The 17,454-nt window shown below is 39.2% G+C and overlaps 2 protein-coding genes across 3 annotated transcripts; one reads left to right on the top strand and one right to left on the bottom strand.

The window, feature by feature from the left end:
* Window positions 1–78: 78 nt before the first annotated feature.
* Window positions 79–6,388, top strand: LOC6569747 (ubiquitin carboxyl-terminal hydrolase 1). 2 transcript variants are annotated; one of them, XM_032741513.1, is made up of 6 exons: window positions 120–563; window positions 1,419–1,565; window positions 1,795–2,313; window positions 2,378–3,476; window positions 3,773–4,412; window positions 4,628–6,388. In XM_032741513.1, exons 3-6 carry the CDS (start codon window positions 1,806–1,808, stop codon window positions 5,789–5,791), a joined length of 3,411 nt encoding a protein of 1,136 aa, XP_032597404.1. In that variant the 5' UTR covers window positions 120–563; window positions 1,419–1,565; window positions 1,795–1,805; the 3' UTR covers window positions 5,792–6,388. The 2 variants fall into 2 exon arrangements, with proteins under 2 accessions (XP_001996098.1, XP_032597404.1); XM_001996062.2 differs by lacking the exon at window positions 1,419–1,565 and having other exon boundaries at window positions 79–563.
* A 2,106-nt stretch (window positions 6,389–8,494) lies between these two features.
* LOC6569748 (aminopeptidase N) lies at window positions 8,495–15,945 on the bottom strand. Its single transcript, XM_001996063.3, has 7 exons — window positions 15,899–15,945; window positions 12,684–13,154; window positions 11,960–12,115; window positions 11,041–11,898; window positions 9,720–10,272; window positions 8,958–9,478; window positions 8,495–8,889 (listed from the first exon to the last, which is right to left on the bottom strand). The coding sequence occupies exons 2-7, from the start codon at window positions 13,145–13,147 to the stop codon at window positions 8,655–8,657; spliced, it is 2,787 nt and encodes a 928-aa protein (XP_001996099.1). The 5' UTR covers window positions 13,148–13,154; window positions 15,899–15,945; the 3' UTR covers window positions 8,495–8,654.
* Between the last annotated feature and the right edge of the window lie 1,509 nt (window positions 15,946–17,454).

Raw genomic sequence — 17,454 nt, 5'->3', positions numbered from 1 at the left:
TAGTTCACTAAACACCAGAGAGAAAACAATCGATAGTGCAGAATAATCGATTGGGACCAATTGCTCAAAACTATCTGTATTATCGGTAGTGACATCGATTGTTCTGTAGCTCTCTAGCGAGTGTACAATTGACACCGAGAGCGGCCGTAAGCTTACGGCGCATAAATTTACAGAATTTCCGTGCCTATATACACTTGAAACTCGAATTCAAATCCAAATTAATTTGTAAGTGCAGCATCGCTGCCATGCTTAGACGTGCAGCAGTCAAACAATCATTTTAACCGGCTGTAAAAAACGTCGGGCAACGGCAAACTGCCGCAGTGAAAAAAGTGAAAATTCGAGTGGTGTTCAGTTTAGCGAGTACGTTGCATGAGTGTGTGCGTGTGCGTGTCGTGTGTGTGTGTGTCTGTGCGTCTTACGTCTTACGCTACGTTACGTTGCAAGTGAAATTTCTTCTGCGACACTTTCCAGCGGCAAATGAAATTGTTTGTTTATTTTCCTCTCAAAGCAGCAGCAGCTACACAGAATCTAGCAACTGCCCGCAAATGTTGTTCCCGAAATATGTGAGTTTGCCTTGTGTATATTTTTGCGACAAACCTCAAACACCAACACACACACATATGCATCCATACATACATACATACAAGTAAATGTCACAGCATCCAGCAAAAAAAAGGGAGAAGAGATTTACATATTTTATTGTTGTTTAACTGTTTACTTTGCAGTTGTGATTGCTGTTGTTCTTGATGTGGCTGTTAACGTTATTCTAAATGTAACCTTAACATTTATCATGCGCTCTTTTCGTCATTTCGTATTTGCAGCTTGTGTGACATGTGACCTTCATTCCAGCAAACAAAATCAATAGCAATATGCATAGTTAACGTGAACGTTCACTCGTTTGCATCTACATATGTTTTTGTTGATTTTCATACTCTCTTCTCTGTCCGTCTGCTCATCTTTTGCTTTTTGGCCCTGGCCTACCTCACCAAAGCTGCCTTGCTGCACCCCAGCTGCCCCGCCGCCCCGCCGCCCACCTGTCGCCTTCATCCATAACAGCCGGCCCTGAATTTCGTTTTACATAATTAGCCGTATATGCAATAAATATTGGAAATATTAGGAACAACAACAAATGTTATTACCAGACCGGAGAACTGTTAATTGACCAGAGTGAACAAACTGAATCATGTGACCAAACCAATTGACCAATTTCAATTTGAAGCACTTGTATAAATAGTCAAGGCTTTCAATATTTACCATGCGCATTTCTGAAATTTATGTAAGCCCCCGTCGTTGTCGTCGTCATTGTTTTTGTTTCTGTTGAAATGATTCATAACCACCTGCCGGTGAGATTAATGGTCGATTATATATATTTTATTATCAGTTTATCAGGCAACTGTTTTCCACTTTTATTTTTTTAGAATTCTTTTTGATGTACGACGCAATCAGCATACAAGTCTTAAATAATATTGTCGCACATATTTGCTTACGCCTGAAAACCCTGCAAGGGAAAGATGCGTGTCTCAGCACAGCTCAGTTCAGCAGATGCTGTTGAAACTTCAGGCGAGGTATGCAGACAAATACCAATGTTTGCACCAACCAGTGTGTCCCTCAATTTGTGGGTGCACTAAGCAAAAAATTAACATTACTTTTTTGTTACTCATTTTATAAGAAATTAAAGTGAAATTTCATCAAATCAATTTTGGATATTCGAATGCTAATAAAAAATAATAAGCGGAAAATAATAAGCGGAAAATGTTACAACTAATTGTGAAATTTGCGAATCAATTCTTGCAGGATCATGAAAGATGCACGAATATGACATAAATGAGCTGAGAGAGGAACAAGCCCGTCTTCCGACAAGCACCAGCAGCACCAGCACAAGCAGCAAAAACAATTGTCGCAATAATCAACAACAACTACAACAACAAATTCATATTCAATCGCCGAGGCAAGAAACAACAACTTTACACCTACTACAACAATCACAACAGGAGGCTTCCACAAACCTAATTGCAACTGACGACCCGCAACAATTGTCGCCGTCGTCCTCATACTCCTCGGCCACATATCCAGCGACTCAGCACGAGTACACAGATCCAATCGTAGAGCCACCCAAAGCCAAAGTTGAGGTCCAAGTACCGAAGCGTAGGCGACAGCGACGCGTTTATGTTGCAGAGTTTTCACGTTGCGCCAGTCTACGTTCACGGCAATTGGCTCCCGTCGAGGTAATTCCTCTGCCGGAAATACCACTAACTCCTTCGCCAACGCCCACCGAGGTTATCGAGGATCATAAAAGTTATTACATAAAGCCAGGTAAGTGTAATGTAACCAACCATTCGATGTAATTAAAGAGCTAAATACTGACTGACTTTTGCAGAACATTTCAATTCCGAGTTCTGGAATCGCATTGAGGAGGTGCCCGAGGTAAAGCCAACGGGACGCAAGAGACGCGGCGCCGTCGGTTTTAGGAATCGCAAGCGTCGCAACCGGCCTGATCTCGATACGTCGTCGATCTTCTCGCCGGAGACGACGGCGGCAATAGCGGCGGCCCAAATTGAGCTCGATTCGGCCAAGCCGGTGTCACGTGCATTTCGCAAGCGAAAACTGAGCAGCGGCAACATGTCCTTATACGATCGACGCTACCAGACGTCCAACGATGAACAGCGGCGGGTGGCCAACGGTTATGCCGGTGGCAATGGGCTGCGAGCGGGCAATTCAGCCGGTGCCGGTGACATCGATACAGCAGATCTGCAAATTACCCATCATTATTATGTGCCCGGTGTGGGGGGCAGCAGCAGCTCGAGCATTGCAACCACTGGCACTGGCTCGGGACTCAATGGGAGTGTCGGTGGTGGCAGCGGCTCAGCAGCATTGAATCATGTGCCCGCCATGGGCACACTGTGCAACATTGGCAACACATGCTATCTAAATTCTGTGGTGTATACGCTACGTTGTGCCCCGCACTTCCTGCACAATCTGCACCATCTTATCCACGACCTGAATGTGGTGCAGCAGACGATGTTGCGACAGCACAACGCCAAATCTGCATCGCTAGGACGCAATGTGAGCGGAGCTGCTCAATTAGAGCATGCGCGCAGTTGGAGCAGCAAGGATTTGGCCACCACAGAGCCATCGTACAACAACAGCACCGTCAGCGTCACAAATGGCAGCAACACCAGCAACAATGGCAACAACACCAGCGGAAGCAGCACCAATAAAAAGTCATCTCATCAAGTGGTTAGCGAGATGTTGCATGAATTGTACAACAGTCTGCATGGCAATGAAATGGCCGATTCCAGTGAACCGTATCATGCGGACACCCTGCTCCATGCCGTGCAGGATGTGAATGCCACGTTCGAGGGCAATCAGCAGCAGGATGCGCACGAGTTTCTCATGTGTCTCCTCAATTGTATACGTGAAACGAATCAGTCGCTCCTCAAGGCCATTGCCGATTGTCCCGAAGTCATTGCAAATGGGTGAGTTTCTCCCATAATTGTTGCCTTTGAGTGTTGCCAACTCTAAACAATTTTAAATTAGAATAGATTGTTATTAAAAGTAAGTAATTTGAATGTAAATTGAATATGTATTTTTATAATACAGTATTGCTTCAATATTCAAATATTAAAAATAACTTATTAAAGTGTATAAAAATTTCATAAATAATGGCAAAAGTCAATTGGACTAAATTTGAAATAGAAATTTGGCAATCTGTTTTGGCTTGGCAATCATTTGAAACTATTTTACTCACTTAATACCCGCTTTATCTTAACAGTTACATTGCCAATCCCGATGATGCAGACACAGTAGATGCCCTGGAACGCTCTGATGCGGGCGGCAATTATGCAATGTTGGGCACTGCTGGGAATGGTTCGATAGCAACTAGTCAAAGTCAAAATACCACAACGACAAAAACATCGTTCTTCTCGCGCAAGTCAAAGAGAAAAGATGATGTGAAATCGTCGAAGGCGACACGCTTGCAGTCGCCGCTTAAGGACAACAGTCCGACAACAGCTAGTGGCATGCCACCACAAGCGCATGCCGCCTCCAATAGTCTTTTCTATTTGAATACAGTCGATCTCAGCGGCGCTAGCGGCGCCACAACAGGCACAGCCACACCATCAGCTTCAGTGTCAATGACAAATGCACCTGCGCCTGCTAAATATTCCAGTGATGATGAGATAAGTTCAGCCATTCAGCTCAAGGATAAGATGCGCCTGGAGGAGCGTATACGTGAACTGAATTTGAACTTTTTCAACAAAGATTTCGAGGGCATTGTGGTGCTGACCACCAAATGCCTGAGCTGTGAGACGATTACGCGTCAGAAGCAGGGCATGCTCGATATCTCAGTACCTGTGCCGATTTCGGGTTACGATACTGCCGAGTTGCAGGAAAAACCCAGCGCTTATATACAGGCAAGTGCCCTAATCAGCTACCAGCCAACAGCAGCCACTATCAGCCAGCCTCTAACTATCTACCAAATCGAAACAAACATGTAGATTACAGAACTTATTAATTATTACTACTAAATATTGATATTTGGCTACCGTGCTGGCTTTTGCGACTGGTGTTTGTTTTGTGTTTATTTTTGGTTTATTGCCTTTATCTAATTGATATTGTCCCCTTGCAGAACTCGTGCATAACCCGTGAATATTTTCGAGGCGATAACAAGTACAGCTGTAATCAGTGTACGGGCTACACTGAAGCCATACGCTCGATATCGTACGAAGTGCTGCCGCGTCTGTTGGTCATCCAGTTGAATCGCTTCTCGGGTGGCATGGAGAAGGTCAGCACGTATGTGCCGACAACATTTACGCTGCCCTGCTTCTGTGCCAAGTGTTGTGAGCTAAGCGATGCCAACAAACTGCACGTCTACAAGCTGTATAGTGTTATCACACATGTGGGCGCCACACTGACAGTGGGCCATTACATAGCATACACATGCATTCTGGATTTGGCCAGTGATTATGTTAATTGCCCCAAGGATCGTCGCAATAATACATCATCATCGGCAAGTGGGCAGCAACAGCAGGCGTCATCATCGGCCGGTGGCAATGAGAACACTGCACCTAGCAGCAACAATGGCAGCATCAGCATTGCCAGCACACCCGTCTCGGCGGCTGCCTCAGCGCTGGCTTCGTCCGGCACCAGTCTGATTAAGAAGATGAAATTTGGTCGCAGCAAGGCGTCGAGCAGCGGCGATATGAGTAAAAATGTTAAACAATTGAATGGCTTTACGAGCAAAACGATTACCAATGGCATTGGCAAGCTGAGCATGAATACCACATGCCATGGCGTCAATTGTTGTGCGATGCGTCTGTGTTGCAGCCAACAGGCAAGTGCCGCGGGCAGCAACAGTGCCAGCAGCAGTGATTTCAGTGAGGAATCCCTGCAAAATGGGAGCAACAGTAATCTTAGCTATGGCAGCTCCGCCAGCAATAATTGTCCGCCATATCCGGTGGGGTATGGGAGCACGGGTCGCGGCGGTGTCAAGGCCAACTATGCGGCGAACAGCAGCGAGCCCACTTGGTATATGTGCGATGATGACAAGGTCAAGGCGATGTCACAGCGCGATTTCGAGGAGCTGCTGTCGCCCACACGCAAAATAACCATAACACCCTATCTACTATTCTATGCCCGTTTCGATTTGCAGCCGGCGCAGGCGACACCACCAAAGCCGAATGCATCGTCAACGCCACCGCCGCCACCGACAGCGTCACATCAGCAGCAGCAGCAGCAACCACAAAGCTCTTGGTCGAATGATAATCTGCAAAGTGGCTTGCACAAAATGTGAAAGGCTTTTGCCACGCTGCGTTCGGCAATTAAATTGAAACGTGCTGTGCCCCTCACCGGTGGCAGCATATAAAGTAAGCAGATCTATGTAGTAGTTTTTGCAACTGAGGTGGTACTATATAGAAACCTACTTACACACAATATACATATGCATACATATATACGTCTCTAGATTAGGTCACACGAGTGAAGCAGAAGTCTGTTTGTTAAACAATGTACACGTTTAAGCTCTTATCGTTTATCTACATGCATAAAAAACAAAACAAATCAAAAAAAAAAAAAAAAAAAGAAGAAATGATAAAAGAAACAAATCTACAATTTAATAACTAAATACGGAAACTTGTTTAAAGCTAATTAACCTTTTGACTGATGAAACAAGCAACAACAAAACCCACTCCCTCCCCCAGATACAAAACAAAAGAAAACAATGTGTAAAACCCGCTCGGCTGGATGGACCCCATCGTGGGGGATCTTTGCTGGGCATCTGTGTAGGTTAGTTGATCCCAGTTGAATGCTAACGTTAACGAATTGAATTAGTTTGACACATGGCATTTAAAATGTATTTTGAATAAAGTTCTACTTATTTTTTTTCCTTGCATACAATTTATATATATTTTTCGTTTGTTTTTCTAATACATCTAAGGCATCTTTGCATTTCTCATTTTGGCATTCGTTTGTTGTACGAGTTGCTGCCAGTTATTTTTGAAAACGAGATCAAAACCAAATCGAAAGGAGAATAACTGAATAAAATTGTAAACACGAATTTAACACGTTAAGAACGCTAATGAAATATTTGTTTGCGCCTATCGCCTCAATATAAAACACAAAACAAACAATTAAAAAACAACAACATAATCAAAGAAAAGCTCAATTCAATGTGTACTAAAGTAAAAAAAGAATACCTTGGATATAGATAAAGATATTATTCAGTTTTTGTGCATACTTCCATAATGACAAATTAAAGGAACAGACATCTCTAAATGATAGCTAAATATTTGTTCATACATAATAAATAAACAATACAATTCATATATACGTACATATTTAAATGGATATCAAATGCATCTGGATATATACACATATACATATACATATAGGCCCATGCGTACATATATCAAGTGTTAAATAGTTGTTACAATTAACTGCATACCAATACAGAAGCAAAAGCCTTTCTAATTGGCCAATTGAGAATATCAGCAACAACCACACAAACACACACAGAAAACAAATTGAAAATCAATCAGATAATTGTTATAAAAATTAATAAAATAGTTTATATTGATGTTTTTCATATGATAAATAAAAACAACAAAAAAAATAGCAAACAGAAATGGTAAAAGAAAAAGAAAGCACACACACACACACACACACATACACATACGCTAACTGTAATAAATAAAAACAGAATACATTTAATAATAACAATAAATACTTTATGCAATCTCTTTATCTGTTCAGTTAACAATTTAGTTAGTTTCTTTTTCAGGAGCGCTGCTTTAGTGATATTAACATTAATACATTCACAAACACACACAGACACACACACACACATACATATTTATTTAGCTTGTAATTGTAACTGTAACTTGTAATATTAACAACAATTCCAATGAAAAACAAATGAAAACAAATCCTTAAAAAAAGAAAATTCAACTCAACTTCTCAGTAAACACGACACGAGTTGTGTTAAAAAAGCGCCGCTTAATTCCAATTATGATTATTATTATTATTAATATTATTATTATTATTATTATTGATTAGCATTATAGAATATGCTTAACTAAATATACGAAATATACAACATACATACTATATATCTATGTGTATATCTCTAATCAAGATTCATTCACAGTCACTTTGGATGCATCACCTGTCATTGCCGTCAGCTTATCAGTTCCCAGGAGTGAATCCCAGGATTGATTTATTCAACTCTTGGCTTGGGTTTCGTTTATTAACATATTGAAGTAGCTTGTCTGGCACGTGACCAAAATCGTTAAACACTCTGCTCATTGTTTGCCTGACTTGCTAGCTGTCTGAAGTCCATTGATCTCTGAGTCTATAGAAGCTAGGATAGCCCATTTGCTATAAGTATAGTTGATATTTAGCATATTCATTTCGCTTGAGCTGATCCTAAGTATATTTTTGGATTATATTAATTTTCGAATGGGTAACTAAAGGTGCATTTTACAGCTCTTTGACCCCTGAGTCTATGGAAGCTAGTGAAGCCTGTGGGCTATAAGAAAACTTTGCATTTCTGTAGCAAGCATATTCATGCCCCATAAACTGATTCTTATTATATTTGTAACTTCCATTTAATTAAGGCACCAAAAGTTTCGAATTCAAATTCTGTTTTTAATATATTAATATTTAAGTTAGTCTTTAAAGTATTTTTACCCGCCATCAAAATGATATCGAATTGAAATTATATTTTTAATTTTGACAACAAATTTGTAGTCTGTCGTATATTTTAAAAGTCAGAAAGTATAAAATATGTTGATCTTAATTGAAATAATACTTAGAGTCAGCAAATTAGATTCATGGATACCCATTTGAGAGCTATTTACTGTTCCATTATCCACTCTGTTTCAATTGCTTGATCTGAAAAATAATCGTGTTTCTAGTTTCCAGTTTCAAATTTTCTTTTGTTTTTTTTTAATGTATATTTATTTTCCCTATACCAAAAGTGATTTAAAACAAATCAATCCATTTACTTTACATATTTTTATGTAATTGTTTTATATAGTTTATTTGAATTTTTGTTTTGTAAATGTGCGGCATACTTAATACAAGAGATTTTAATGAGCTGATGTAAGCGGGGCATTTAGAACAATTTCTTAATTTTGCAACAATAAATGCAAATTTGATTACTTATCGAGCAGAGCCTCGACGGAACGGGTCACTTGTCGGTAGTTGCGCTCCTTCCACTGGACATTGGTGAGCATGGTCTCCAGGCTCTGTTGAATGGCCTGTTCCAGACCCTTCAACGAGGCCCTGTTTGTGTTGACAAAGTTCTTGAAGTCCTCAAAGTCACTCTGCAGGAATGTCTGCTCCGATAATGGGGTCAACAGGCGTGACATGTCCTTGGTGATGGGATGATAGCTAGGGCAAAGATATGTTTCATTATTCCATAAATCAAAAATAGTCATCCATAATGTGCTTGCACTTACAATTTGTAGATAGCGTCGACGTTAGCTATAAAGTACTCTCTGGCCAAATGGAAGCCAATCTCATTGAAGGCCACAGCCTGGAAGGCCCACATCGAATCCTGTTTGCGTATGCCCTCCTGCGGGTTAAAGGCCAGGGCCAGATAACGTTGCAGCAGCCAGACCTCCCGACTGCAACCCAACGAGGACAGAATCGTGCGCTTCTCGGCGGCCACATTGGAGTTCTTGTAGCGTGTCCACAGGAACTGCCAATCCTCATCGCTACCATGCCGTATCGAGGTGCAATAAACCGTCTGTCTCAGATTGATGGGCACCGGATTCTTCTTGTCCGGCTCAACTTCGTTGCGCCAGGAGCGATAATAGGCCTGTGCCACTGGCACACAATCATCCACCTGATACTGACACGCCCAGTTGCCCACCATTGTCTTGAGCAGCACCTGATCCTGTTGCTCGATGCCGCTGAATGTGTCATTCAAACCGTTCAAATGTTGGTAAATGGGCTCGATCAGTTTTTGCAGATAACGCTGTAAGATTTTATTTCAAGTGCATTTTTAGTTAATGGCTGCGAATTTGTTATTAAAGTGCAAAGGAATTTGGGTCATGTCAAAATTCCTGATGGAAATTTTCAAATCACTTAAATCTCTTATAGAAAAAAGGACTTACGAAGAAATACAACTTTATTTTGAGGGGGCAGTGCCGCATGGTGTGGGGGAAGTGGCAAATAAAAATTAGTCGTGCTGTGGCACTGTGATCAACTCAACTAACCTTAAAGAATTCATAGTTGGGCGTCTGACGAATAATGTTCTTCATACGCTTCAGATTCTCAAAGGCCGATTTCCAGGGCAAATATTCACGCTCTCGCCTCAGATAGTCGACCAGCTGCATGGCAATCTCATAGTTCTGCTCGCCGGTCCAGGCCAGGTACAGGGCATCGTCAATCAGCTGGGCTCGATTGATGACATGGATGCGCTCAAAGTCGCCATTGGTCAGCGTCTCAATGAGCAGCTTCCAGTTGCGTTCATCGTAGTTCACCTTGTACAGCGTGGAGAGCTGTGTGTTGAAAATGATCCACTGATCCTTGCCGGGCAGGCCACTTATCGTTTTGGGCAGCACTTCACCGCTCACCGCATCGCACTCCATCCAAGCCTTGGGCGTTGTGTTCCTAAAGTCCTGCTCCGCTTGGGTCGTATAGCTCAGTGGCACCCACCAGCAGCCCAAGCGATGATTCCGTGCGACTTGAGTGTTGAGCAGATAACGCTCCTGGGTCAACTTGGCAATGCCGCTCGAATAGTCACGGGTTATGTTGATGATGGGATAACTGGGAAAATTTGAGAGCATAAATCAACATGCAATTAACAGCTTATAAAGTTTAAAATTATGCTTAGGATAAAGTTCATCTCGCATAAAATTATTTGTAGTTCACCAACTCAAAAAAAGGTAAAATTTACTTTAATCATCAGTTGTGTGATAAGAAATGCTTTATTATTTTAAATAAATAATAGTAGTGATGCTTGATAAAAAGCGTATTCTGAATATTTTCATAACCCCTTTCATATTTATATTCGTTGGATATATATATTCCTTCGATATATATACCAACTCCCGTTTTCTTAAGTTTACCTATTTTTTTTGTCTGGCAATCTGACAATAAATATATTTCAAATTGAACGAGTTTTTTTTATTAAACCTATGCCATGCCAAGTTGACTGTTTCTTTAAAACCATACCATAAGAATTGTTGATTTTTTGGTAATAAATTGCCTGAAAATCGAAACAGTTTTAAAAATCTTCAGTATGAAGACAAATGCCAAAAAAAATCAGAAAAATTCTATTCTGAAAAACGGCAAATTATTGACAATAATTAAAATAAATAAATAAATTGGTGGACTACAAATTTTTGACCTCGCCTGTAGATTATATTAATTTTCCATGATTTAACTGAACTAATCCAATAAAATTGCCATTTCAGTTTCGAAAATGTACAATTTCCTTAATAACTAAAAACATTGATAAATAATTAGTTGTTAATTAGTAGGGATAGTATCTAAAAGCTGGAGATGATATCTAAAATAATTGGAAGCACTTACCCAGTTTGCAGCGTCCATGAGTCCATGATGCGCTTGATGTCATAGGTCTTGGGCAGAGCCCTGTGTTTGTGTGCCGCCTCGGTGAGCGACTCCCAGAGATTGTCCTGCTCGGCATTGGCGTAGGAGTACTTTTGCAGATAGTTTTGTATGCCAGACCGGAAGGCTTCCTCGCCCATGAACATGTGCATCATGCGCAGCACCGTGGAGCCCTTCTGATATGAGATCTGATCGAAGCTCTCAGAGATCTCGCTGACGACCTCAATGGGTCGCGAAATGGGATGACTGCTCTCCAGTGCATCCTTCCTGAAGATGGTCAAGAGATTGCCCAGCGACTCCTGCTCCATGGAACGCCACTCGGGATTGATGTTCTCCACACCCAAGCTAGCCACATAGGTGGCAAATCCTTCGTTCAGCCAGAGATCTGTCCACCATTTCATCGTAACGAGATTGCCAAACCATTGATGGGCCAACTCATGAGCGATTATCGATGCGACACGCTGCTTATCCGCCAGCGACGAATGTGTCGATGAATACAGCAACGCAATCTCCCGATAGGTAACCAGACCCCAATTCTCCATGGCACCCGCACTGAAATCGGGTATGGCAATCTGATCCATTTTGGGCAGCGGGAACTTGATGCCGAAGAGCTGCTCGTAATACTGCAACACCTTCGGACCGACCTCCGCCGCATAATCGCACTGATCGATCGCATTGGGTCGCGCCCAGGTGCGGAAGAGGGTGCTGTTCGGCAGTGTTGATGGCTTGTGTGTGAAATCATTCACCGAATAGGCAACCAAGTAGGTTGACATCGGCACAGACTCCTCGAACTCGCACCAAATGTAGTCCGCTATTTTCTCACTACAAATTTATATATATACATATATATATATATATATATAAGTGGCCAACTTTGACTTACTTGGGCGTGATCTCCTTAACGGGCATATTGCTCAGGCCGGTGAAACGCTTGTGGTAGCCCAATGTGACCACAAATGGCGCCTTGAAATTGGGCTCATCGAAGCAGGGGAAGGCCAAACGTGCGGATGCCGGCTCAAATTGTGTAATGGACAGCCAACTAATTAAACGTCAATTATATAGATGGATTAACTCATATTAGCTGACTTGCTTGTTTGCTTTATAACATCTGAAAATCAATGCTTTGATTTAATTATAATTTATTGTTGAAGAGGATTTTAAACAATGTTTTATATTTCATCTTTCTTTTATAGTTTTTACAAAGTTATTTTCTTCACTTATTATCATTTTTTGAATATGAATTTCAAATGAAAACAGTAATTTTGTTTCCAAATTCAACATCGGGCTACTACGAGTATATACCATATATGCCATGGGAATGCTCAGTCGTAAGATGAGTTCTAATATGAAAAACTTTTATATTTAAAAAGTTTTTCTAATTAAAAACTCACTAGTTATATTATATAACTTCATATGATCAATCGGTTGAAATATACAAATTTATTTGTTTTAGTTTTTATTTATTTATTTTACTCCTTTCATTTGGACAAAAAGTCATTGAGATTGGTGACTACTATCATTCTTTAAAATAGCTGCCAGATGATCATTTATTACTCGATTACTTTGCTCTTCTGCTTCACTTTCTAATTAAAATTCCTAGAACTTACTGTGTCTTATTGGTGGCCGGAGCATTGTAGGAACTTCTGTAGTAACCCTCCAGCTGACGATTGAGCTCAGCGGCAAAGGGCATCGTCAATTCGTAGATGTCTCCGGCGAGGAGCTCATTGCAAGTGTGCATCACATAGAAATCATGAATGGGATTCACTTCCGTGGATGAGATGCAATTCTCTTTGTTGTCACTCGACGTATCCCTCAGTTCGATGAGCGATTGGTCAATGGTCAGATTCTTGGCATGCAGCGTTATATTCCTTGTGTTCTCGAGCACCTCGACGAGGATTTTCACAGTGCCCGCAAAGTTGAGATGGTCGGGATCCTCGAAATGGGTCAGGACGCGCAAATTATATTTCTGTGGTCGCAGCGCAGTCGGCAAACGGAAATAGTTATAGCTGGAATCGGCCAATGTCACGCCAAGCACAGCCCAACTGGCCACCAGCAATAAAAGCAGCCTCATGTTGACCCTGCAAGCAATAAACAATAAAAAAAAAAAAAGCAGTAAAAACAATAAATACAGAAATCAGCGAATTAATGTGGAGCGGAATGAATCAATTAACTAAATCACTTTGCTGAATTAATGCTGAAATCAATTTACAAAACGATCCAAACGGAACGCAATCAGTGACTGCGATTACACTCTTTGCCAGAGTTGGGTCTTATAACTATGCCATACACTGAAAGATAATTTATAATCTTCAATTCACAATATACTCATAGATATACACAAGTCAAGGAGAAGATGAATCTTGACGGAATTCGATATATGTTGGGGTAAAAAGAAATTACTTGAAAAACATTTTTCAATTAAAAAAAGTGGATGCCAAACTATAAATCAATCTATATTTAAACACAATTAAGAAAGTGTGTTAAAAATGAAGAAAGCTTATTAATTTAACTTACAATTAAATGCTATAAAATAAAAAGTTAAAAATTGTAATTGAAAAACAAATAAAATAAAGTATTTTTAAATATAAAATGGTGCAACATTTAATGTAATCAGACAAATAATTGTTGAAGTAATACGGAAAGAAAAACTTTAAGCAAAAAGAAAAGTTAAAATTTCCATTCCCATATCCTTGCCATAAATGTTACGATCAAGTTATATTCAAAGTTAGGCAGTGTTTTTTAAGTATATTAATTTTTTGATCAAAACTTGAAAATACTGCTTCGAGAAAATCACGATTTAATTCAATGAATTCTGAGAATAGAATACTAAATATAGTGTAAACAAATTAAATATAAATCTAAATCTTAATATGTATTCTGATCTATAACATTTTAAGCTAAGCCACACTTGCATCAAGAACTTTCATCATTTACTAGACTATTTTTTAAATTGGTAGTCTTTAAAATGAATTGACTGATTTTTAAAATAGATTTTCTATCAAAATTGAATACGCATGGAAGGGTATTTAAACTTCGACCATCTTCTTTGTAGATTTTATTATTTGTATTGTTTTTTATTTAATTTGTTAATGCATATTTCTTGTCGGGCTGTTGATTGTTTCTTTAACAAATGCAGTATGCCGAACACGTATTAAGGTCTGGGCCAATGAAACTTGAATTGCGGATTGAATGTTATTTTGTGTGAGCTGCCCTGACGTATGTGATTATTATTAGTATTATTATTATTATTATGATATTGTTAATGTGTACTATTATTATGCTCATTGTGTAGTGAGTGCTGCACTATCAAGTGCTCTTAATCAATTCACAGACGAGTCACGTGTCTAGTGTGCAAATTATGAAAAATAAACTCAACTTCAAAACTGAATGCGATTGCATCTGAGTTGTGAAGAACGTAGACTTATAGAGCAAAATCAGATCTGTTAAACAACTTGCAGAAAGAGAGAGAAATAGAGAGCAACAGACTCGGCAACAATAACTACAACAACTGGATTAACCAGATGCGAGTTTGCAACTCGTTTTCCAACTCAACGCTTGGGAATACGAATATATGTATATATTAATTCATAAATATATGTATATATATATATATATATATATGTATTGAGACTTGTAGCGATATCTGAGTGTGGGTGCGGCCAATGAACTCTTTGGATCTACGATCTGATCTGCCTCTACCTAGACACATAGTTACTTATGTATTGAGAACAACTTGAAAGTAGATTCGAAAGTATTCAATTGACATGCATGAATGCATAAGTACTTTATACATATGTATATATTTCTGATTTATCAATTACTATACCAGTGCTCGCTTGAGATTATAAAATGCTTTAATTGCTGAATTTTAATTTGGGACTCACATTTACGATGCAAGAAAAATGAATAAACATGAAATAAAGAAAATATATATAACCCTACTTCAAATATTCGTAAATGAATAAAGTAAATTACTTCTTATTAAAAAAATATACATAATAAATAAATTAACAAATATAATTGAAGTGCACAACAAATAATTAAAGTTCAAATAGTCATAAATTAACAAAATAAACATTTTTCAAACATTATTTTTATACAAAATAAATAATATTGAAATATTCGAATATTCATAAATGAATCAATTAAATCATAACAAATTATGCATAAGTAAATTATATTTATTTATTTTGTATATTTTCGCTTGCTTTCGTTTAAATCGTCGATTAAAATTTGTAGATTTTTTGCACTGATTTTAAACTAGAATTATTTATTTTAACACATGACATTGACATTTCAATTGAACTTATCGCTGTGCCTATGAATATTATTGTTCAGACACTTAATTGATTTGCATATATATACATATATATATATATATGTATGTACACTTGTATATATATATTTGTGTGTGTGTGTGTGTGTTTAGTTCGTGATTGCAATTCAATTGTTATTAATATTTACTCAGTTGCAATATCATATTTATTGCTGGGCGTTATTTTAAGCACAAAGCAATTTTTTAATACCACGATTACAATTATGACAGGAATCCCCTGAGAAGGTTCAAAGTCCTCATTTTTCTTTTGTTGTTAGTTTTAGGTTTCAAAACTTTTGTTTATTTTTATAGTCAGCAGCATAATTATTTATAACAAATTATAGTTATTATTGTGTTTGATTAAGGCCTCGGCTGTGCCTCTTCTTGTTTATTTAAGAGCACTTCAGGTGATTATTTTTGTTTACTTGACACACACACACACACAGACAGAGAGCAAGAGAGACAGAGAGCGAGAGAGACAGAGAGAGAGAGAGAGATCGAACTAACCGAAAATCAAAATAAAATGCGAATGCGAACCGCTCACTGGTCGGCGGCAATCTAAAGATTAACAGGCGAAGCGCTTTTATCTTATAGGGCCCGACGCTGCACGCACACAAGCACACGAACACCTCACTTACACACACACACATAAACACACACACACACATTGAGCGCGCAGAGCTCGGAGCAACAGCAGGCGACTTAGACGAGTGCGATTCGTGCTTCGGCGTTGGCGTCGGCGTCGGCGCAGTTTCAAGCTTTTCAAGAACCTTTATCAAAAGCAAAACAAAAAAAATCATTTATGTATGGCACACACACACGCGCACACACAGACACACATGTATACACAGACGCAGCGGGCAGTCGAGCTATTATTGCCTGCAGTATCTAATGGCAGGGCTTACGCGTCGTATGCGCAATTTCTGAATTTTAATGCACGCTCATCAGAGATGAGCAACATTTGCCACTCCGTGACTGTGACGGTGACTGTGACTTTGGCCATATTTACAAATGTTAATATTATTAATGTGAAATTGCTTCTACTCGATTCGATTCGAGCTCGGATCAAGCAGATATTCCTTAGTTATTTTTAGTAATTATTATTGGATTTAATGCGCCCATTTTGAGCCAAAATATTATTTGAAAAGTTAATTCGCAGGCTTTAAGCTATTTGGTTGTCCCTGCTTCATATTTACATATTTATGTGAATATTTCTTAGAGCAGCTTCTTCTATTAAGAAATCTAGCATAAAAAAATAAGATTAACAAATTTTGAAATTTCTTACTCATTTGTTATATTTTTTTATGTGTGAAAAGCATTTCTCTCATAATGAATAAATAAAATAAATGAAATAAAACTGCAGCAATAAATTAGTTGTTTTAATTTTATATCATTTATGTTGCAGAGAAATATAGTATCTTTTCGCGATATATCACAAAATATGCTTAGTCACTGTTACTGCGGCATTGCTCAACACTGAAACAGTAATAGACGCACACACACCGCTTGAAGATGCCACATGGTGGCATGTTGTTGTTGACGCCAACGTGTCTTTGACCTTAATTGCGCTGATTAACCCGGTTTTTACTTTTTCTTTTTTGTTTTTTCGCCACTCCATCACCGAACCACAACTGAACCACAGAGCCACCGAACCACACAGATAAGTCTGCCAACAACAACAATAATAACAACAACAACAATATTATTTTTGGGGGCACCCTGCAGCTGTAATTGGCAAAATGCGGGTAGAATCTTTAAATGGTATCTGTGCAAAGTGCTCTGTGCAAATGCAAGGGTTGTTGACTTAGTTGTGGTGCATGGGGGGTGGTGAGGTTAGTGGGGTTGGTGTGGTGCGTGGTGCGGGGTAATTAATTAGTCGGAACTAACTAAGCAGAACGTTGAGCTTTACAATAATTGCCACAAATACTAATTGCCAGATTACCTCTTATCGTTAATGGTCGTCTTTATCTCCCTCACTTTCTCCCTCTCTCTCTCTGTCTCTCTCTCTCCCTCTCTCATTCTCTCTTGAGCAACAACTTAGTGCAAATAAGTTGACATTTGTA

Source organism: Drosophila grimshawi, unplaced genomic scaffold, assembly GCF_018153295.1.
Source record: "Drosophila grimshawi isolate 15287-2541.00 unplaced genomic scaffold, ASM1815329v1 contig_311, whole genome shotgun sequence".
Lineage (NCBI taxonomy): Eukaryota > Metazoa > Arthropoda > Insecta > Diptera > Drosophilidae > Drosophila > Drosophila grimshawi.
Note: the sequence above shows the minus strand (reverse complement) of the source record. Positions and strands in the feature narration are given on the sequence as shown.